At 40.2% G+C, this 23,631-nt stretch overlaps 1 protein-coding gene across 5 annotated transcripts; it reads left to right on the top strand.

Annotated features, from left to right (window-relative positions):
* Window positions 1-1,086: 1,086 nt before the first annotated feature.
* mroh1 (maestro heat-like repeat family member 1) lies at window positions 1,087-23,631 on the top strand. Of its 5 annotated transcripts, none has more exons than XM_015020756.1 (45): window positions 1,087-1,256; window positions 2,395-2,499; window positions 2,645-2,790; window positions 3,442-3,573; window positions 3,670-3,832; window positions 4,293-4,391; window positions 4,587-4,738; window positions 5,281-5,421; window positions 5,508-5,600; window positions 6,554-6,632; window positions 6,974-7,087; window positions 7,183-7,256; window positions 7,707-7,829; window positions 8,239-8,349; window positions 8,451-8,595; window positions 9,026-9,066; window positions 9,393-9,534; window positions 9,605-9,663; window positions 9,772-9,879; window positions 10,622-10,741; window positions 10,822-10,944; window positions 11,029-11,175; window positions 11,811-11,837; window positions 12,969-13,091; window positions 13,199-13,278; window positions 13,860-14,001; window positions 14,109-14,204; window positions 14,492-14,596; window positions 14,796-14,931; window positions 15,025-15,137; window positions 15,485-15,637; window positions 15,736-15,792; window positions 16,709-16,806; window positions 16,930-17,095; window positions 17,255-17,424; window positions 18,231-18,368; window positions 18,524-18,638; window positions 18,847-18,993; window positions 19,067-19,133; window positions 19,220-19,341; window positions 19,969-20,118; window positions 20,209-20,343; window positions 20,540-20,642; window positions 21,560-21,625; window positions 21,701-23,631. In XM_015020756.1, exons 2-45 carry the CDS (start codon window positions 2,478-2,480, stop codon window positions 21,775-21,777), a joined length of 4,920 nt encoding a protein of 1,639 aa, XP_014876242.1. In that variant the 5' UTR covers window positions 1,087-1,256; window positions 2,395-2,477; the 3' UTR covers window positions 21,778-23,631. The 5 variants fall into 5 exon arrangements, with proteins under 5 accessions (XP_014876242.1, XP_014876243.1, XP_014876246.1 ...); XM_015020757.1 differs by having other exon boundaries at window positions 2,389-2,499; XM_015020758.1 differs by having other exon boundaries at window positions 1,088-1,256; window positions 9,611-9,663.

The raw sequence follows: 23,631 nt of genomic DNA, 5'->3' as shown, positions 1-23,631 counted from the left end.
TACTGGCAGTCCAAGCGACATGCAGCTCAGGTGGTCGCTGAAGCAAAAACTTGGGCATGGAAGAAAGTCACAGAGGCCATGGAGAATGACTTGGTCAGAGTACTTTGAAGACCTCCTCAATCCCACCATCGCATCTTCCACTGAGGAAGTGGAGCCTGAGGACTCTGGATCAGGTTCTTTTGAGTTGACCACGGTGAGAGGCGCAGAGAAGGAGTGGGCATACTTTTTGCCTCCCATCTTGATGCCTGTATGTTGGGGTTCCCTCCAGTGAAGAGGGAACTCCGTCTACTTGTGGGGGGGTACAGGTTTTGACTGTTGTTCGTACTTATGTGACAAACGGCAGTTTGTTTTGAGCATTTTTAAGATCAACATTTCTTTAAGCCGAATATTAGTGACTAAAAATTAAAGAGGGAAATGAGAGCCTATCGAGGCTGATCCAGATTTCCTGTCATGCTGTAGTTTGCATGTGATGTTGCACAATTGTCAAATGATTTCAAATTGCTGCACCGTCATTCAACAGACATTGAGGATGACAGAATCTTTAAAGCTCTTTGTCCAGTGTTTGTTTTAAGATCTTGGGAGTGTTTGCCTTGGAGGGAGTGGATTTTCTTCAGCTGAGTCAAACAGTTAAATGACTCATTGAAAAATGATGTAGCAATCACTGTTTCTGGTTTAAATAGGTTTACATCCAGCTTTTGTCTTGAATGACTTTTAGTATCTTTGCTCTGTCAGAATATATATATATATATATTTTATTTCCAATAAGTTAAAGTTTGAATAGGAGAAAAACAAGAGAACAGTTGTTTTTAATATTTCCAAGCGCATTTTTCACAATTGTTCTATTTATTTCCCAATATTAAATATGCAGCCACAAAAACAAATAAAGAAAAAAGAATTGGAACAGCTAATCTGTATTCATAACAACAGATGGTTTTAACGCAGTGCTGTTAATACATCTGGACTATTCTCTGATAAAAGACAAATGCAGTAACATGTTATATTTCACAAGAATGATTCATTTCATCACAGAAAGCAGCAGCAGCAGCAGCTTTATGTGTCTTAGTGCTGGGTGGAGGGAACGCCCCCCGGTCAGCCTCCTGCTTTCCTGCTGACAAGAAGCACATGACCAGGCGTGTTTACACCTGCAAACACGTACTCGTTACGCACACCGTGACGGTCCCGCTGCCTGTCTGTCAAGCCAAGACAAAGATTTGACCTTGTGTCAGGACGCGATTCGCTTTGGGGACGCTCTCTCGGTGAGTGGGTTCTGTGTAAATTAGCCTCATTGTCTCTGGTTGTCCTCCTCCTTTGAGGAAACGGCTAGCTTCTCTTCCGTAGCAGAAGCTGCTAGGCTAGTGTGCTAAGCTGTCAGAGGGTTTACTGCAGCACCTTTACTGTCCTACTAATTTAAAACTGTCTCTTTAACAACTTTTTTTTTTTTTGAACCACAAAATACTATATTTCTGACATAGGAGTGCAGAGTATGTTTGTCTTTTAATGTCATATAGTGTTTGCGCTCCAGCAACTATATCGGAGCTGCTTGTCTTAATTTATAGGGACTTTGAATGGATTTTGGGAGAAAACTCGTGTGATATCTGCGATTTTTTTGTTTTCTAGATAAATACAGTTAAACTGTAATGGCCGTTTCCACTCATTGTTCAGTATTTAAAGTGTGTGTAAGCTGTCACGCAGGTTTGTCGTATGGAAGCATTACCTGCTGTGTGAGCTCTAAATCAGTAGAAGCTGCACAGTTTGCCTGTCCGCTTCAGTAATAACTTGGTTTACATGCATCTTAGCACAACTAATAAGACATTACTTATTTGCTGCTGTCTTTTCTAGTTTTGCAAGCTAATTTTAAAAAATAACTATGTGCACAAGCTTTAGGAAATCTGTTGTTTATATAAAACTTTAGAAAGCTACAAACCCGTTTTTAATGTGAAAAGGGATGTTTGATGCGTCTTGATGAGGTTGGCAGCCACATATTTATAAACCAGAGATCAGAATTAGTTAGTTTTCTCTTGTTCTGTTCCGATTGGTGACATGAACTTCCTCCATTCAAAGTCAGTGAAAGCATCAACCTACTGAATATATTTAAAAGCGCTTTTTGCATTTCATAGAAGCAAGGTTAGGGAAGCGGTCCGATGCATGTACGAAGATGATCTTTTGATTCCTTTTATTTCTGTTTGATTCAGAACAACTCTCTTTATGAAAAAAGGTACAGCAGATTTGTTTTTTCTCTTTTGTGCTGTAATCCATTGGAGTAAAAACTAGAATGAACAAGGAAAACCAGAAATCTGGTGGTAGTCTGGAATAAACTGATTGATGGAGCTGTAATTCTTGCCAACAATCTCTCCCTGTATTAATGGTAGTTTGCATTTTGTTTCTCAGCTCCAGGGAGCCTCTGCTCGTCTGTCCCCAGCAGAAAGTGTCCAGCTTCGCTCACTGGTTTCAGGAAGCCTGTCTTCTTGACGGCTACCATGGATGACACAGACGTAGAACGTACGTTTTTTTTTTATGCTAAAGTCTTTCTTTGTCACAACGTTTTAAATCGAAATGTTCTGACTTAAGTTTTCCGTCCTCATTTACATGCAAGTACAAGTCCGCCTGACATATTTGTTTCTTCTGCTGTTTTTTTAATCCGCAGAGGTGACACTGGCTCTGCTAGATGCAGCCAATGATAAGGACTCTGAGGTCCAGGATCAGGTCAGAAAGTCTATGTTGACTCTGGGAAAACAGCAGCCAGACCGAGTGCTGGCCATGTGCCAGGACTACCTCCTGAAGCATCCCAAGGTAAAACTTCAGGATATTCAGTGTTTGTCTTGAAATTTTGTCCCATCATTAGGCGTAAATTAAATGGACAACTTCTAAAACGTTTCTTTTTTTTTATTATCTAAACTTCTGCAAATTGGTTGTTGCTGATGTTTGCTTTGAGACACCTGGTGACATATAAATGAGGAAATGAAACTGTGTCAAAGAGGTTTCACTGTGTAATCTTGAAAACGGCATCAAAAGATAAACTATAAAGTAAAGAATAGACGTGATTTGATATAACGTGTCATTTTATTGGTCCGCAGGTTTTAATTCAGCCTTTTGTTTCTAGCACAACTGAACACATCAAGTTGAAACGTAATGTTTGAGGTTCAAGTATGAAACGTCAATAGATTCAGCTTATTTTTACATTAGTCCAGGGCTCTGACTCAGCTCATGACTGTATAATAGGGATCCATCTTATCACACCGCCACAGCTATCGATCTCGCCATCTTTGGTTCACTGTGACACATTGCAATCAGGAAGTTTTAGACGACATGCGCGGTGCAACACGCAAAGCAGAGGAAGGCATTTTACGCGACACACTCTGTATTGCAAATGTATTTCTTGGAATCTTCACATATTTTTATGCCTTCCTCATAATCTGCTCTCCCTTGGTTTTCCTCTTGCAGCTGGTAGTGAGTCACAGAGTCGTGGTTCTTCAGACCATTGAGCTGATTGTTGGCTGCAGGATAGAGGAGATCAGTGCTCCCCGAATAAAAAGCATCATCTCCCTCGCTTCAGAGGAAATGACCAGGTCCAAGGTGAAATGGCCGCTCCTTTATTTTTATTTACACAAAATAAATAACATCCACTGATAATAATGTTTTGCTCTCATCGCGCCCTCTTGGTTGCCTAAGGATGTCGTTCCTGACTGGCAGCAGGCGGCCAGTAACATCTTGGTTGCCGTGGGGAACAAACACATCAACGACATCATGGAGGAGATACTGAGCAAGTTCCAGCCAGGGGTCCTACCTCACTTCTTCGTGGTTCAAACACTGGCCAACCTCTCTGACTCAAACGGTGAGACACATGAAAGGGGGAAGAAACATTTCAGTCTCCGATAAGGTAACCACCACAGAGTGGCTCACGTGAGCCAACTCGCCAGCCACTGACCAGGAAGTCACAGCTCTGGCAGGAAAGCAGTGAGTGACTGTTAGGAGAAGAACAGGAACCTGTTTAACCTGCCCAGAAACGTTCCCACCGTTTGGTTTTTTACTAGAATGAGTCGGTTCCACTGACAAGAAGACTCACTCAAACGTTCCTACACCTCTGAGAGATTATCCTGCCGTGGAAAAGGAAATGTCTGAATGCTATTAAACATATTATAAAAGATTGTATCATGAGGAACTCGTAGGAAGTCTTTGTTGTTTCCTCCAAAAGCTTTCTTGCAAAGTCCCAAATAGGACTCATTCCAGTGCTGTAAAAAAGATTATTTTCAGTGGTTTTATTCTTTTAATTTCTCAATATTTCTATTTTCTAGTTTATGGGATGGTGCCATTCCTGAATGCCATCTTGGGAACCATGTTGCCAATGCTGGCCATGGCCAAACAGGACAACATGAAGTGGGTATTTTCATCCGGTAAGAACCTCCCACCATTCAGTTCACGTCTCATCTTAAAAGAACTGACTAAGAACTTCAAACATTTGTTCTCTGATGTTCTGTATAATAACGATGGAACACAAAGTGACACCTTCAGCGTTTCCTCCTCCTCCTGCTCTGTTCATGCTTGTCGCTCTCTCTCCTGCTGTTTTCCTCCTCATGCTCTCCTGGCAGCGCTGTGTCATTTCAGTGACAGCATCCTGGAGTACCTGGCCAACCTGGACAAAGCTCCAGATCCCACAGTCAGAAAAGACACATTCTCCGGTGAAATCTACGCAGCTTTTGACATTCTCTTCAATAACTGGTTACAAAGCAGGGAGCCCAAGGTAAAGGATACTCCAGATCAATACAGAAAGTTGAACAAGATGACATAAAATGCATCAGCCTACAAACACAACCTATAGGTAGCATAACGTCGTATATTTGGGGTGTAATTAGGACGATTTTTATCCTGTAGTAAAGTAAAAGTCCCAAAGAAACACAAGAGTCCTCTGTTTGTAATGAGTCTGCATTAATGAGTGCTGCTGAGTAACAGCCCCTCCACTGTTCTCCTTAATTGAAGTCGATGTTGGTTCCATTTAGAGACTTCCTGACAGTCGACCAGATGCTCACAGAGTGACGCAAGTTTTCTCTTTTCTTTATAACTTATTAGGTTTTTTTCGGTCAGTAGATTTTTTTTTTTTTTTAACTGGTGACTTGAAGACGTGTCCCAGTGCTATCGTGATTTTTCATTTGCTTTATTTAACTTGTAAATAAAGTTAGCTGGTATGCTGGTAGTCTCTTCTGATTTCCTCCCTTGCGGAGCGGCGAATGTGCAGTCCGTCTCATCTGTCACCTCGTATCCTGCCTGTCTTTGTGTGTCCTCCAGCTGAGGCTGACAGTGGGTGAGGCGGTGGGCTCCATGTGTCACCTGATGGCCAGTGACAAACTGGAGGAGCAGCTGCCCAGAATCATCCCCACCATCGTGTCCCTGTACAAGAAAAACACCGAGCACTACGTCATCAGTAAGGTGGGCGCAAACGCTCCGAAACAGTCAGGTTGTTGACTGCAACAAGTTTAGCTTGAAGCTAAGAGTCTTCCCTTTGGTCCGAACAGAGCTTGTGCCAAGTCCTGGAAGCGTCGGTCAACATGGGCAGCAGAGTCCTGGAGACGCAGCTGGACGGGCTCCTCTTGACTCTGCATCAGCAGGTAAAGACACGTCAACGCCAGGTTAGGCGCCGCGACTCCAATTTGAGTGATCCTGGACGTTGCCTTTAGTTGCATCACATGTCGTGTCACTGTAGTCATAGTCATGTGGTTTCATGGACTTTGACAGCACTTGAATAATGCTTGTTATTGCAGAAATTTACCACAAATGACTGAATGGATGTGCAGAAAATCTGTAAACATTGTAAAAGTGCCTTTTCCTTTTTTTTTTTTTTTTTTTTTTTTTTTCCTTTTTTCAAAAAAACAAAGTTTTTTGACCCAAAGTTAAAAAAATGGACACAGCATAGAGAAGTGTGATTGGTATGTCACGGCTTTCTTGTTCACATTATCATTGAAGAGATAATTTGTCATTGAATTTATAGCTTTATTACCTGGTTTTGTAACTCAATAATCAAATCTTTGTCAGATCAGTGCCCGAACCATATATGAGTTCTGGGTTACGATGGCAATACTTTACAATATGCAGGTTATTAATAAGCGACACAGACTTGAAGGTTGTGTTTTAAGATGAAGTCACATTATGCATTGAAATATAACAAGATATTTAAAAGGACTTTTCTGAAACACGTCCTCAAAAACACAACTTAGTTCTTAGTTAGTTGAGGCTATAAGAGAGATTAAGACTTAAAACAGAAAAAAAAATGTATAATCTGTTTTCTTATATAATTTAACAGGACACGACAGTCATTATTACTGTCTCATTCTAAGCGAAGCCTCCTTGCTAATTTAAAAAATAAGTGAACTTTCACAGCAGGACGGCTGGAATAAAAGCTTCAAATTCTTTTATTATAATTCTTAAAGAAAAATCAGAATGGGTTGTGATTGGTATAGGCACTTTACAAAACAATTGAATGTAAAATTAGTACATCTTTAAGTACATCCGTTTGCATTAAATTAGTTGTGATCTCGTGTACCTTTTCCTTCGTCTCCTGCAGGTTTCTGCTCCTGTCGATTACAGCGACCCTCCTACTGTCAAGAACCACAACGAAGTCTTGCGTTGCTTCAGCTTGCTCGGTACTGGTTCTGTTTTTATTTCTGTATATGTATTAAAATGTGAAGGGTGACCACAGTGTCTATATGGCAAAGTTTAAACCCCATCCAACCGGCTGATCTATCGGATGTAGCTCTACGGAGTCACAAGTGCAGTAATGAGATCATGCATTAGTGTGTTGGCTCTGTCTCCTCCACATAATCTCGTTAACTGTGAAAGTTGCTCCACAACTTCTCCCATTTCACTTACTTGCTTGTTTTTTTCTGGCTTGAACTATTTCTATTTAGTTATTTATTTTATTAATATCTTTACTTTTTTTGTCAACTTTGTCCATCTCACTGTTTTATTCCTCCTCTCCCACTAGCCAACTCTTTTCCCGACCGGCTGGTCATGTACGTTCTGCAGAGGTTGGAGAATAGCAACGAGCGCAGCAGGATGGGCTCCCTGGCTGTGCTTCGTCACCTCATAAACTCCTCCTGTAAGGAAAATGCTACAACCACACGCCACAAATTTCATTTTTTTTAACATGGCTTTTATGAATACGTTCACCTCTTATGTGCATGCGTGTTGCAGCTTCTACAATGGAGAGCAAAAAGCTTCTGATTCTGGCCAGCATTAGACAGCCGATGGCAGACCACAGCAACAAGGTAACATCATAACGGTGCAAAGAGAGATTCATTTTATTCTGGGGGACAGCCTGTCCTTTTTTCTTTTGGTCAGGGTTCTTGATGGAAAAATATGGAGTTTGAAGTATTTTCCATGTGTGCATAAGTATGGAAAAAATATTTTGTAGATTATTTCCGTTTTCACAGTTGGCACAACAAACATCTAAGATCTAATTTGCGCCAATCACACTGCTTTAAAACTTTTCTTAATATGGAAGATAAAACTCCATACAAACTCTCAGATATGGATGGATAGAGATCAGTCTATCAATGATGATTGTAGAAATATTCAGTTCAGAATGAACTTTTGTTCTTACGTTTTTCAAAAAGGCCAGAAGGTGGGAAAAGTTTGAAATTTTGACAATGATAAACAGTATTTCCATTGCTGCATATTGGCTTGTATCTGAGCATCTGGATTTGTCTGTTTTGCAGGTGAAGAAGCGTGTGGTCCAGGTGATCAGCGCCATGGCCCATCATGGTTACCTGGAATTAGAGGGAGGGGAATTACTGGTCCGATTCATAGTTCAAAACTGTGCTCTGCACGACACATACCAGGTAAAAAAAAAAAAAAACTTGAAACATCTGTTCCAGCTTTCCGCTTTTGTTTTGAGTGGAATTTAATGGATCCGACTAAAAAATTAATGTAAAAAATTGTGTGATGGATCATGTTCCACCAAAGCTGATTTGGCACAAAAACGAAGACGGCAGATTTACAAGCAGACACTCGCAGTAAAATAAAGCAACAAAATCATTAGTGCAGCATATATGAGATCTGCAGATGGCAGGAGATAAAAATGTACCTAATCAGCTCAATGGTCCTGCTAAGATTAAAGTTGTTTAATGACTCTTAAAGCTAACTAATTAACAATGTCTAGACAAAAGTTGGTTCTTTTATATCTTTTTGCACTTTTTATGAAAGTAAAATGTATTCCTATGAATATTTGCTCCTCTGTGTGTCCCAAAGTCCCACCAAAGAGCAACCAGCGATCCAGAGGAGGTGACCAATGAGGCACTAAGGACGATGTGTGACAGCACCCTCCATCTCCTCACCACCACCGTCGGCCGCCTCGCTGACGTAAATGTCTAAATGTCTCTGTCTGATCTGTTCATGGATAATGAATGCTGATATTCCTACCATGAATTTATTTTTTTTTTTTTTTTTGTTTTTGTTTGAAGGTGCTTTGGCCCAAGCTGCTGTACTACCTGACGCCTTCACAGTTCAGCAATGCCACGACTCCCCTCTGCAAGAGTCTCATCGTGTTGGGGAACAAGAAAAAAAGCAACCAGGAGCCCAGCTTCAAGATTGATTTTACACAGGAGGGTTAGTATGCTGCTTTTACTGATCAGTAAAACAAATTACACTTTTATCACACTCCGACAGTGTGACGAATGTGTGCTGTTATTTAATCAGAAAAGCAACAATTATTGTTGCTTTTCTGCTTCTAAAACAATGTTGATATTTACAGTTGTCCTATCTTTAATATTTATTTCTAGTCATTTTGAAAAAAAAACAGATTATTAACTTTTGCTGAGGAAAATCTTTGCAATTTTCAGGCTATAATTTCTTGATATGCTTTGATATCGGTGCTGTGAAATACATTTTCTCTGCTCATTTGGTGCAAAAAAATAACAAATTCTAATAAGTATTGGAAGTAAATCTTCAAACTGAAAAAAGTGTTTCTTACAGTTTGTCTTGTTCTTCTGATGAATTTCACGTTCACACATTCTTCTCTTTTTCTCCTCGCCACCAGTTAATCTCCCATCTCCTCAAACTCTAATGATCAGACTGCTGGTAAGTCAATTTGCACATTACAAATGAGCCATAAGCTCATATGCTAAAAGAAGGATTTGCATATGTTTCTTCTCGGCATGTAGAGTGTAAAATAGAGGCTGTAGAAAACTAATTATTAAGTATCAGGAACAGATTGTGATTGAATGGGGGAAAATTAATTGCGGTACATATTTGTCTTTCTGACTAAGTCTTGGTTACATTCTGCAGGATGCCATGATTTCCTTCTATGTGATATCTGATTTATTTTTTTTTCTCCTAGCCTGTTTAGGCCTCCAACTATAGATGTTTTGAAACTATTTTTACAGAACGGTGTCACTGTGTTCTAGGTCAACGCAGCGTTTCCTTTTAATAGCAGAGGCCATGGACCGCCGTCGCTCTCGCTCCTACAGATCCTCAGCATCAACATTCACCCCAAAACGGAAACGGTCTGGGAGAAGGAAATTCCTCCTCTGCTTTCGCTGCTAGAGGGTGCGGAAACTGTTTCTTTATTCATTTGATTAGATTGTAAAGTGTGCAGGTTTTCATTTTCTATTGTTATTATCAGAGTCAACAGCAGAGAGTCTGGATAAGAAGAAGTGGGATGAGAAGCTACTTGAGGTGGGTTTTTATTGTCAATAATGTGAACTTCTGCCAATAATTATTAGCCTTTTGTGTGTGACTAGATGTTAGCAGAATCGATATTTAGCTGTCTGAAATTGCCCCCAGCTCTTGTCTCAAACCCTGACGTCGATTGAAGATGACAAGTGGGTTTGTCAGTTTGCTGCTGAAGCAACAAGATACCTCTCGACATACAACAACGCCCTGGAGGAGAAGGTAATGTGTGTGTGTAATAAGCTTTATTTTCATGTGTCTAAAATTAAGGCCTTGAAATATAAGTTGGTGTTAAATTTTATCGTGGCAGGACAATTTAATGTCTTTTTTTTTCTCTCTCTCTCACAACTTTTCTGTCAGACAAAAAAGTTTGAGTCGCACACAAACATCTTCATTGCATTCTGTGACTCAAGGGAGACTTCCTGCTAATGTACCCTTGCTAGCCAGCTAGCTAGCTTTTTCATCCTTATTGTGGGCCCAACACCGAGTTCACAGTTTTTGCTATACTTGATTGTAATGCAAGTTCGCCTGATTGTCCCCTCTTTTGCTTTTTCTGTCTTAAATATCATTCAAGGTGACATTAAAAGCCTTAAAGTTGACTTGCTGTAATCTACAGATACCCTGTTTGAGTCTGGGGTTTATTAACTTCCCATTTTGGAGAAGCTACTGACATGCCACACAGTAAACGTGTTATAAAAGTCAAAAGCTAAGGCTTATAAGATTTCCAATAAAGTCTCTGAACTCACTACATAATTTGTAAAAGGATATTAAAGGGTCACTAGACAAAGTATTGAAGTTCTATAACCTAAATGTTTATGAAAGACTTGTTAAGATTGCATATTTGTATTTTACAGGGTGTGGTGCAAAATATGTTGACATCTATGATTGTGCAAACTCAACATTTATAAGGGATGTAAAACTGTCTAATAAAGAGCGGAAAACAAATCCCTTCCTTCTCTCGTAGAGCTTCCTGTACCGATGCATCGGAGTGACTCTCCAGCAGTGTTTCAATAAGGAGGTTGTGAAGAAGCAGCTACAGGAAGTCCTCCTCGCAGCGCGACACAATGACGCAATTGAAAGAGAGGTAAATGAAACACAAAACAGGTTATATCCATCATTAATTTCTGCTTTACATCAGTCTAACTTTTAACTTTCCATCCTCAGGGGGTGGCGATGGGCGTCGGTCTGTGTGCCAACAGCCATTTAGAGGGAACATTGGCCAAGCTTGATGAGTTTGGCAAATCGGACGCTTTCAAAAAGTCGCCGAGCATCTTCAACCTGCTCAAAGTACAAACCGTGAAACCCCCTCAAATGGGAAACGTTTTGTCCGGGTTCCTGCAAAGAGTTTTACCGTCCGCTCTCTTGCCACAGGAGCGTAATGAAGTTGAGGTGGAGAAGGTGAAGAGCACATTAATCCTGTGCTACGGCCACGTGGCGCTGAACGCGCCTCCGGAGAAGATTCTCAGCCGCATCGATCAGGACATCTTACGCTGCATCAGTAAACACTTCAACACCAAGGTACGGAGCGTGCTGGGAGAAAGAGGCAGCGATTACGAAACCAACCGTCTGTGCAGATAATTCGGATAAGTTCCTCCCTGTGATGACAGTAGTATTTATTATCAGTGAACAGTGGCTTTGTCTAAGCTCCTCTTTGTTGTGGGAAGTACTGCAGGTCACTTCTGTGCTGCTGAACTGAAGTGACTGTTCACAGCAAGATGCTGGTTGTTTAGATAAAGATTTATGTTTATACATAATTTTGTAACGTGCTTGTAATAAATGCAGGACACATTTAGTGACCAGTTTTGCATTCATTGCAAAAAAAAAAGGGAAAAAATCCTGGAGCTGGCCTGCAACATCTGACCAGCATCATTATATGATTCAGATCAACATTTAGCTTCTGATTAGACGGATATTTCAAGACTAGGCATGCCATCATTCATTTAATCCTTCTCTAGTTGTATGTTTATTCAGCATAAGATGTCATGAACAGTTTATAAAGGTAGTAACGTTTTTTTTTTTTTTGTTTTTTTTTGCGCTATTATCCCGTCACACTTTGGGTTATTTCTGATCATGTCACCTTTCAGCCTGAAATGCATAGAATTTATTGAGAATTTGTATATGACCTTATTACGTTGTCACCTCTTTTTATGCAGGTTCTTGGGATTAAAGTAGAGACAAAGGTATAGTTACAGGGTTAAAGGGTTTTGTTTTGTTTCTTCTGTTTGTTTCATCTTGCTCCTCTGAGTTTTCCTCTCCGGGTAATTTTGCTAAATCCTTGCCTGACAGCTCTAAAGTCAGCTTGATCTTAATGAAACAATCGCATTTCCTTTAAGCTTTTGCTGACCTTGCTTTAATATTTGTGAAAGGTCCACAGTAAACAAATTATTGATTAACTAAACAGTGTGTGGGTATAGACCTGATGATAATTAGAGGCATGCATTCATATCACTTTATGTACATCTATTTATTTATTTTTTGACACCAGGTGTCAGTAGAGTGACGAAGGTCCTCATTGTTACTAAAATGTAACTAAATTCAATTTAGAAAATAGCCTGTCTCCACTTTAGATCATGTACAAAGGAAATAGCCAGTTATTGTATCATTAATCATCACTTTGAACATTTTATTTTTTAAAATCATGATAGTAACTGTGATCTGTTGTGACAATAAGCTCTAATAAGACGATGTTTACAAACGGTAATCTTACGATTGGAGCTAAACGCAGTCAAAGCCATATCGGCAATTCAAACTGCAATATATTGTTTAAGTTTACATATGTATTTTTTTTTTTACATTTATTATTGCTTCAATAGAAGCCTACATTCCTCATATCTCTCATCATATCTCATGCCATTCTCAACCTCATTTCATAAATATCTACATTTCTTCCTTGATCCTGCTCTTTCTTTTTTGTCTTGGTAGTTGCTTAAAGGTGGACTGCTCTTAAATTACTCATCAGTGACTCACCCTCAGTGTGAAATGCTCTTGTGATTTCTTAACTCTTCATTTCTCCCGAGGCTTTAGGCTCATCCGATGCTTTTTTTTATTTTATTTTAGACGGGGAGCCTGCAATTGATCTGCTGTTTTTAGAAATCACTTCTAATTCTGCAATGATGATTTCAGATTTCTCTCCATCTTTGGGCATGGAGGATCAATCTACAACAGCATTTTTGGATTGATTAAAGTGATCGCTTTGCTGGGTGCTTTGCTCTTACGGTTGCGTTCACTATTAATAAAAATCAGTCTGCTGGAGTAGATGTTGTATATGATTCCTCTGCTTGTTGTTTTTGTCGGTCTTTGCCTTGGTTCAGGACCTGACTATGAAGCTCAGTTTGATCCAGAGCGTTGGGCTCATAGCCAAAGCCATCAGCAGATGTGTGAAGAAACAAGGCTACATCTTCTCCCGCAAGCAGGAGCTCATCACCGTCATGCTGGTCGGTATTATTACCATTTACCAGCTAACTTGTAGTTTCATTGAAATTACTGTAATATTTACCTTTATTATTTTTTTTAATTCCTGTCTTCTGATTTCACGGCTCAGGATTTTATGAAGTCAGAGCCGTCTGACTCGTTAAAGACTCCAGTACGCCCCCTGGTGATGACAACCTGTGCCAACCTCATGTATCCTTTATTTCTCTGTGTTTACCGTGTCGTGTTGCAGAAATACGATTGAACGATGATCCACATTTTCTAAAATGTTAAACAGCAAAAAGCTGTTTTACATTTTAGATGTGTAAATGGCATTAACTGTTGCTGTTGTTGTTTTGCCATATAGTAAAAAAAATATATATATTTTTGTAAAATCCTGATTTTATTACAGTAATTCTGCAATAAAAAAAACAAAGGGCATTCCCAGTGCTGGTCATATCTGCACCACTGACACAATGTGTCACACCATGCGGCTTTCATGGTAATGTTGCTCTGAAACATTAATAGTAACTATATTACATTAATATATTATTGTCATGTTGTTTATTAAAACCAGTAATCATTTCCTCCCTTCTGTACGAGCCGAAGGAGGACAATAAAACTGAAATGTCTGAGGTGGAGAATAAAGCTAAATTCATAGATTTTTGTCTCCCACAATCTCTCTTCGTTGTCAGCAATTTCGGATCCTTCATGATCTAATGTCGCCATATCGGCCCGCAGGTGTGTGCGCTCGCTTTCTTCCAGAGTTTAATCTTTAACTGCGAGTGCTTCAGGTCCCTGGACCCTCCGCTAAGTGAGAACGAGAGCTTTGACTTGCTCAAGGTGTGTGTAAACGGCGTGCTCTCCCTGCCGCCCGACACACACACTCCAGAGAAAACTAAAGACGAGGAGATCCTCGACCCCAAGCAGAGAAAGGTGACTCGCAGATGAAACGTGCTGCTTGGGTTGATATTGGTCTGTCTCAGTCACTTTGTTTTATTTTTAAAATAAAACATAAAAACACTCTTGTCTCATCCCTCTAGGTTTTGTACAGAGACACACTGGCTGCTTTGCAGGAGCTTCTGAGGAGCATACTGGCCAGGGATCCCAGTCCGGACGGCTTGCAGGGAATCTTTAAGGTGAAGCCTGATGTTTGTTCTCATCACTGCAGCTTCGTCTTTATGTATTCATGCCGGTGGCGTGTTGCTGTTCTGTTTTGATCTTGATTGGCTGAATCTGTGGTGGTTATCCTTGTTTAGACAATACAGTTGCAAAGAGAAGAGAAAATATGTTTTTATTATAGCCAGTCAGTGAAGTGAATGATGTATCATCCTTCTTTTATGTTCACACATACGTTTAAAGTTTGCCTTGCGTTGCTTTTGTGTGTTAATTTTACCTTCAGACGTTTTGTTCTCGTCCTTTGCAGCACATTGAGTCGTGGCTGGGCTCTGTACACGACCATGAGAGGGAGAGGGCCATTACAGCCACCTCTAACCTGCTGACTTACTACCTGGAGAGCCTGACCGTCAAGGTGCACATCAACACGTCACACAGAGGCCCACATGCATCCTTAAACATCTTAATGATCAAGTCTTAACTGATCTGCCATTTCTGCAAGCTTCTTTTTATTGCACAGCCCACACGTTTTTGTGATTTAAAATTTGTCTCTTATGTTGTTTCTCTTTGGTTGAACTAACAGCTGTTTCATTTCGCTCTCCCCACGTCTGCAGTGCATGGTGTCTTTCCACAACCTGGGAGCTCTGCTGGGCCGGCTGTCTCCCCGCTGCTCTGACCCTCTGCCGGCTGTACGCGCCGCGGCTGTCGACTGCCTTTACACGCTGCTTTCTATACAGCTGCGATACGAAGGTACCCACGCTCACCCTTATGATGCATGACAGTTTTACAGAGGCTTCAGGTATTTGCACTGTCATATAGGTATATTTTTTCTGTGTTTCCTAGGATTCTCCTTGGACTATAGAGATGAAGGCGTTGAAGGTCTGCTGCCTCTGAAAGAAGCTCTGGAGAACCCGGACCATTCAGTGCTTTACAAGACCTGTTCAGATCTCACTAAGGTGAATGTGGATGCAGTGTTGTTGTGCCATGCAGTCACAGCCATGCAGTTAATTAAAAACAGGAGTAGTACATAGTTCTGTGTTACTGTGTTAATATTATTTATTTGAACTGTAGCTTAAAGCAGTTGGTTGCACTAGGTTTAATTTACAGGGATGAAAGAAAAATGATGTACTTTCCCATGCATTTTGTTTTTGTCCTCTTAATTATGCCAAAGGCATACATTGAATTTTGGGATGTTAATGGAATAAAGTGTTGACATATCAGCATGTTTAATATTCCTGCCAAGTGAATTATGAACCTGCAAAGCTCAGCGGTGTGTAACTGCATGTTCTCCTGCGTGTGTCAGGTGATGAGTAAGCGTCTGCCTCAGCAGCAGCTGACGACGCTGGTCTTCATGTTGTTTGAAGGGCTGGTCGACAGTCAGGCCAACTGCTGCAGAGCTTCGTCCGTCATCTTGAACACTCTGCTGAAAAACCGGGGAGCCGGATTACAAGAGCTGGTAAACACACGGGAACACACACTCGGCCACGTTAGGGCCGCTGACGTCTAACGCCGTGAGGTGACGTAACGCGTGGCGTGTGTGTGCCGGCTCTGCAGGTCCCAGAAATGTTGGAGGTTCTGCATGTGCGTCTCCAAAGCATTACAGAGGAGCAGGTACTAACTAACTTGTTACATTTATGTTTTTGTGCACTTGCTTCGTTTGTTTCCACGTCTGGTCCGCCTAACATTTTACGCGTCTTTCTAGACTCTGTGGTCTAGATGGACACATAATTAGAGCTTTCAAGAAAACAGTCGTGTTTTATTATTTTATCAACAAATTTTAAGCAGTTTTATCTGTATTTTGCCAAATTGCGTTAATGTGTGAAGAAAGTCCAATATTATTAAGAACTCATCGACTGCACAGACCCCCATTTATTCCTATTATAACAGTTTAATTTGTAGTTATATTGATATATTTTGCCCACCTGTTTAGATTTGCTATTGAGCCATAATAAAGGAAACGCCAACCAATATTTTGATGTGTAATGACGGCACTTGTTTCAGTTGTTGATGACTTTGTACTTTTTGTGTTTTTATCATGGAAGGTAATTTTATTTATATAGCACATTTTCAGCACCAAGGCAATACAAAGTGCTTTACGTAAATTAAAAGTAAATGCAAACAAAATAACAAACCAAAGGAAAGAGCAAAAGAAGAAAAATAATGTAATAATGTTGATCCAAAGTAAATAAACTAGACACTCCTGTTCAAGGTTGCTAGATAAATATAAATAAGTCTAATTCCTTTTCTGGATTGGAAGAATGTGAGTCTAAAAAGTAGTTGCTAAGGCATTTTTTCTTTATTCTAAGTTTGTTATAATCCCTGTTCAGGGTTAGAACAGTGGGAATCTCTGCATAGCAATCCAACAGTATAACGTACCACCTTGAACTGCCTTGTTCTGGAAAACTGCAATACAAATAAACTTGGCTGATGATCTTAATGTTTCCTGAAGTAAAAACGAGTTTGGCACCCCTGACCTGAAGTCATAATAAATGTTTTTGTTGTGATTATTTTATTTTCACATTTAAAGGTGAGAGTAGCAGTGGGACAGACTGTACTGATCCTGGCTTCTCAGCATCTGCAGACTGTTATCAACACTCTAGTTAACCAACCTCTTCCATATGACAGGTACACAAAACCACCTGCAGTAAAATGCTTCATTCTTCTAAATACTCATGTTTTATTTGTATTTGTTTCACCCTTTTATTTTTTGAATTAATCTGTTGGTGTTAAAAATTTCTGCTTCCTCAGCTGGACCAGCGAGATGTGGATGGCGATGGGAGCAGATCCCATCGTAGCCAATCAGATCATGGAGATGGTGATGGAGAAGCTTGTCATCACAGCACCCTACGTTGACAAGAAGGAGTCGATGATGAGGGGAGGCATGACTAAAGTGGCCACCAATCAGCCACTGGCAGTAAGTGGGACATCCAGTTTGGAAATATCCCAGCGCTGATTGTTATAAAGTCTAAAGCAGATTGTGTGATGTGAAATTAAATCTAGTCTGGAGCAAAATAGAGTCAACTTTATGTGTGGAAGACAGCGGCGATGCATCGATGCGTGTTTATGTGTCCAGATGACGTGCGGCCTAAAGGAGCTGCTGTTGAACGGTCAGGCTCAGGAGCCAGCGGTCAGCCTGTTCCCGCAGCTCTTCTCCTGCCTCACCGTCAGACTGGGAGCGAGCGTCGGAGTCATGCCACCCAAAGACAACAACCACAAGCACTCTGGCTCCCTGCATGTAGCGGGGTACGTAGCTCGGGATTGTTTTTATTTATGTACTTTAAAATGGCCTTTAAAAATCCAAAGGGCCTTTTTACTTGTCTAGAGATGGAGGTAAACCAACCTGTCTCGTGTTTTTTATGTCTATACACTTATTTTTATACATATTTACTGTAGTAAATTTGTTCATTGTGAAATAAACTTTTTTTTTTTTTTTTGCAAAAAAAAAAAAACTCCCATTAAATTAAAATTTCTTACCAACCTCTCCACCTACCCTTTCCAATTTATTCACATCTTAAGTTGGAAATTCACTACATCATTTTAATTTCAATTCATTCACTCATTTTCCTCTAATAGCATTATCAATGGCACTCCCAATGTAAAAAAAAAAAAAAAGTCACTCTCTTTCATATAAAATTCTTTCACATTTGGTAGAATTTAATAAAGAAGGTTTTACTTGGTTTTAATTAGGTTTTGGTTTTAAAATCAAAGACAAACGACAAATCTTTTTACAAAAAAAGGGGTAAAATGCGTTTTTCTAGAAAAACGAGGCTTTTCTAGAAAACCCTCTTGAAGAAATAAAGCATATTTTAGAGCAAAGATTCTTGTAATATTATCATACTGCTGTGAATAGCCTGTGCAGATACTCCATAAAAGCATAAAACATGAAAGAGGCCTTTTACAGTTCCCTTATATTTATCAATAATCCTCGTTTATTTCCGTGTATCGTTTGGTCGAAGTTATTCAGCGCCGCCGTTGGCAGCACGGTGCTGTGGAGCCGCTGGCCGCAGACTGGTTGTTTTACTTTAGTGAAGATATATTTTGTGTTGCAGGGTTGCAGCCGAGGCTCTGAGGATCCTGTTGGCCCGAGCTCAGCTGGACGAGGTGATGAAACGACTCGATGAAGACGATGCCTGGGATGCAATGAAGGAGCTGAATACACACGTTACCGGGGTAACACTACTAGCAAGGTAAGCACACGGAAACAAAAGCTAGCTGGACAATAAAAGAAAAATTAAAATAAATCTTAGCTACACAGAAGTTCATAATAACGAAATTATGTCATTTTTTCCACTCTACATTCTGTTCTGACTTGTACTTTTGGTTATGTTTGTCTTGTTTATAGAGCAATGGCGAAGCATGCTGGTCCCAGGCTGCCTGCAATCGTAGAGAGTCTCTGTCCGTCCCTCAACAACATCTACGAATGCCAGAGGATTACCGTCACTGCTTTCTTTTCCGAGGTGAGAAACTGTTTGAAAATCGCCAACACGCACGCTAACTTTTAACGCCGACGCTTTCTGCTGATGTAGCTTTGATGACTTGGCCGACAAAGAAACGATTTAACTAAAGACGGAGAATCGCGTCACAGGAAGCGCTGATCACTTTTGTTCGGTAACAGATGAAGTTTGCGTTCGTTATTTTTCCCTCCGGCTCGTTTCCTGCGTCCAGCTGCTGAACCATCACGTGGCGACTGAGCTGATGCTGATAGACGTCCTGATGAACAACATGATGGAGAGGATTTCGGATCCCTGCTGCACCGTTCGCATGCTGGCTGTGCGAGGACTCGGCAACATAGCAGTGGGATCGCCAGAAAAGGTGAAAGGTCAACCCAGGCCAGCGTTGGCACGCCGAGGTGGCTGTAGCCTAACTCGTCGCTCTCTCCTGTCAGGTGAATAAATACGCCAAGGAGCTGCTTGCAGCCATGAGCTCAGGAATGGAGGAGAAAGACGATCCAGGTGAGCGAAGAACAGCAGTTTGGTTGAGGTGATGTTTTGTTTTACGTCTGATTGGAAACCGACTGGTTATTTACGGTTTTTCTCAGGTAAACTGATCACCCTGGAGGCCATGTCCGGTCTGTCTAAAGTTCTTCTTCACCTGGACAAGAACAACGTCCACTTACTGGTGGTCTACATCTTCATGAAGATTAGACCCTTCTTAGAAAGTGTAAGTTGATAAAACCCTTTATGAAATTGTTTTTAAAAACTAATGAGGTCATTCTCACCCTTACTCAGGATTTGCTCCTGTCCAAGTCAGTTTAGGTTTATATTAATCCATATCAGACATGAATTAAAGGACAAACATTATTAACCTTAAAAATAAAAATTCCCTTGGCTTCCCTTTCTTACTTTATTAAAATTGCTCATTAATTTTGGACATTTGCCTCATTCTATGCATAATATTTTACAGATTTTTAAAACGATCCTATTTAACATATTATTGTTTTGCTTCTTTTTACTGAACAGCATATTTTTTTTATCAACATGCCACCTAGAGCTGCACAATGATAGAAAAATATTTGATAACGATACTATTTCCTAAATATATTACTGCTATGCAGAAAGTGAAACGATTGCAGCTCATGCATTGTGCTGTTGTATTTTTTTACACTAAACATGAGTCATACTTTAGATCTTTGTTTTAAGATACCTTTTCGTTCTCCTGCCCTAATGATGTGTATTTTCTGCTGAATCATCACCTGTGTCAGCTGAAGTTTTTCAGACCTGAGCAGGTCTCAGCTCTACATTGAGGCCCACGATCTTAACGGATCCATCTGGCCGCGTGTTTGTGCAGGACAACGACGACATCCGTTGCGCTTCCATCCTCCTAATGGGCAACCTGTCCAAGTTCGGCTCGGGAGAGCAGGTTTTCAAAGACCAGATCCACAATGTCCTGGTCAGCTTGCTGTTGCACCTGGTGGACCCAAACGCTCAAGTGGTGAAGGTACAGGAGGACACGAAACAACTTAAGCTGCCGCTTTAACCTTTATGTTCACAAATCTCCTCGGCTGCAAATCGATGTTGAATTTTTCAGGCGTGTAAATATGCGATGCGAGTGTGTGCTCCTGTCGTCGGGTCGGAGCAGATCACAGCCATGTTTCAGAACCACCTGCACGAGGACAAGAGCTTGCACTACGGAGAGTTCATCAACGATCTCACAAAGTACCTGGTGAGACGGGTTTCAGCCGCTTTTATTTACAAATATTTGCTTCTCTGTTTGGAAAAAAAAAAAAAAAAACAAACATCGAAGCGTTAGTCTTTTTGCAGAATATTCTCGAGTTGCTCTAAAGGAGTCGTCGTTATGACGTTGTTGTACCAGCAGACAGTATGTTTGTTGTGATCAGTGGTGATTTTGTTGCTTGTAGATTCAGGACTTTCCCGGCATGCTGAACTTCTACCACATCTCCGTCATCCAGTTCTTCAAGAGCAACTGGGCTGAAGTCAGAGCTGCAGCGGCCATGTTTATAGGTACAGCAGCTTTCTGCATTACTGTAAACATTAGTTCCTAACAATGAAACGGAACTAATTCAGTGTTTGGTCATGAGGGAAATGCCAATGCATCTCAGTTAAACAGAATATCATCGAGAAGGTAAATCATTTCTGTTTTCAAACGTTGATGGTTGTGGCTTGCAGCAGATGAAAACCCCAAAGTTGGCTTCAGAAAATTAGGATATTGCGTAGATTACGTTCCTTCTGGGTTTTAGGTGAGTAGAGTTTGCAGGCCAGTCCAACACAGGGATTTCATGTTTCTGTTGCCAGACGATATGGCCGAAAACTTATCACAATTTAAATGTTTCAAATCAGTCTATTGATAATTATTGATTCGTATTTTGTTTTAAATATTTGAAATACTGCAAAATGGGTGACGTGACCATTCTTGTTTCACCCACAGTTTCCTCTCAAGCTCTTGTACTGATTTTCTCCTTTGATTTCATGCCGCCATTTTGTATTTTTCAGCAGTTATGGGACATGATGGTGAAACCACACGTCTGTCTGCAGGTTTCCTGCGAAAGTCTCAAAGTTTCAGGAGATTCAGTATAAAGAAGCACTCATCAGTGGAACCTATGCTAGAAAATGTCATGAAGATTAAAAACTCTACCACACTTTTTCCTTCCACTCACCTTTCCATTCAAGTGCTTGTACACAGAATTTAACAACCAGCTGGTTTTCGTCGTGTCAGCCCTCCTCCCGTCTCTCCCATTACGATGTAGCTCATAACATTGGGAAGGAAAGAATATTTCCTTCCCAATATCCTTACTTTTACTCATCTTTATATATTTCTAATTCTCTGAGGAAACAGGTTTTTGGCAAAAGGCTCTGACAAACATCAGCTGATGCGTATCAGTTTAATTAAAACCATTATTCTGGTCCATGTCCACCATTAGGGTTCCTCCTGGGGAACATTCAGCAGGAGCACCTCTCTCACCTCAACATGGGCACCATCTCCAAAGGTGAGTTCAGCAGCTACCTTTAAGTCAACAGGGTTGATTTAAAGGCTCACAGGTTCATTGTGTCTGTGCGTACAGGTTTAGTGGTGCTGCTGCAGGATCCGGATCCTGTGGTGAGGGCAAAGGCAGCTGAAGCTATGGGACACTTCCACTGACACCTGGACAAGCAGCTGTGGAAAAGACCGAGAGGTTTAAAAAAAAAAAAAAGTCTGCAGTGGTCAACTAGATCTGAGTAATACATTCAATAAAAAAACCAAAATTCAGGAAATAAAAAAAATGTTAGTTTACAAAGCAACCTGCACGCCGTAAAATGTGTAGCCTTCATATAAAGCGATCCTTATAACTTGATCTCGACATCTATTGAAACCAAACTGGAACAAGACAGAAGAGAACAAATAACCAGTCTTATTTATATGATCATATCAACCTATGAAGAGAGAAAACTCACTGTCATAAAAAACAAAAAAAAAAATGCACATTCAGTTAAGAATCAGCAGTTTCTTTTGTTTCATTCCGATACTTGAAAGACGTGATGTATAAAATGTATTTTAGCGACCAACAACTGTGTCTATAGTGTTTACTGTTCAGTGTGGTAATACCAGAAATGCATTGTGTTCCTAACACTGAAATATACAATATGAAGTTATTCCAAAGGTGAATGTGTTCAAAAATGAATATTTTATGTAGTATCTTTCAATATTACATCGTCATGCAAGTGGTATTTGTTTGCAGATGATACTTTAGCATCAGTTTGGCTTGTAGCTTATCGTTGTCATCACATCGTCGCTCTGCAGAAGTACAACAGATGGACGATTCAGAATTAAATTAGTTTATTGCAGTTCTGCTCAGTGGTTCATTTTCAGTAGCTATTATATAATCCAGCAATAAGTAAACAGCAGCTAATCAATGGCTGCTTTTTTGATAACTAGCATGTTTTTGCTTCTTATACATTATATATACAATGGGTTTGTTTAGAACAGACATGTCGGGCCAGCAAGATGTTGAACTCTTTTAGTTTCATGCCCTCTGGTTTATTAATGCCACACAGCATTAATACATGTTTTTAAATGCTACATCTGAAAGTCCTGTGGGACATCTTGGGTGTGTTTCCCAGAATCAGCCTCATCAGTCTGGATTATTCTGTTTCAATCCACACTGCCACTTTCCTGCGTACATTTCTTGGAATCGGCTCACAAACAATTCCCAGCAATCTGCGCAACTCATAAGCACACTCGGTCATATTTTTAGATCATTACATCTGAGCCAGTTAAAACAAATTATTAGCAACTCTTAGCTAACCGCTTGGTGAGGCAGAATATCCCAGCATAGCCATACTCTCACCTGTGCCAAATGTCTGTTATTTCTTATTACATTAAAACTGTAGAAATAATCAAAATAACTTCCAATTTTTAGTTTTCTCTCATTTAAGACACTTTTTCCTTCCCGGTAGTAAATGAATTAGTGTTAGAATGGAGAGGAGTACATTGTTTGTTGTAAAGTATACCTCTGAATTATCTGTTGCACTTTGACCTCTGGCATGCAGTCCCTGATCTCAGAGCTTCCTGGCAAGCTGCCGTTAAATCCCATTGGTTACAAGTTAGATGAGCAGCTGCTGCTTTCATTGTTTCTACCTGCTCTTGGTGATTTCTCTGTGGTGAAACCTGAAGGACATTTTAGTCTATTTCCGTTTGTTTGTTTGCCACACCACCAACTTGTCACAATGACAAGCCAAATGTTGATTTGAATGTTGCATCTCAAATTTTCAAATTTTCTCCAAACCGGGGCTCATGTCTTAGTACTTTTAACACTAGGGTTTAAGATCAATTGTACTTTTGTGTTTTTTTTTTGTTTTTTTTTAACATGTTGAATGTTTAGTGAGGTGTATCTCTAACGATGATACTATTTCAAATAAATAAATATGCTGATGTGTGGATGTCTATTTTCTTGTGCTACAGAAGAGCGAGATGACAATGTCATTTATTGTGTTGAAAATAAAGGAGCTAAAAGAT

The sequence above is a fragment of the Poecilia latipinna genome, unplaced genomic scaffold (genome assembly GCF_001443285.1).
Source record: "Poecilia latipinna isolate Pla-1442-1.1 unplaced genomic scaffold, P_latipinna-1.0 Scaffold2652, whole genome shotgun sequence".
Taxonomy (NCBI): Eukaryota; Metazoa; Chordata; class Actinopteri; order Cyprinodontiformes; family Poeciliidae; genus Poecilia; species Poecilia latipinna.
The sequence above is the reverse complement of the archived record's forward strand: the minus strand, read 5'-3'. Positions and strand labels throughout refer to the sequence as shown.

Excerpts from the sequence above, each read along its gene's own strand:
- mroh1 (XM_015020756.1), top strand. The coding sequence starts at position 2,478 with ATGGATGACACAGACGTAGAAC. Across the intron at positions 4,739-5,280 it reads TACAAAGCAGGGAGCCCAAG|CTGAGGCTGACAGTGGGTGA; the intron begins GTAAAGGATACT and ends TGTGTCCTCCAG. Across the intron at positions 7,257-7,706 it reads TGGCAGACCACAGCAACAAG|GTGAAGAAGCGTGTGGTCCA; the intron begins GTAACATCATAA and ends TCTGTTTTGCAG.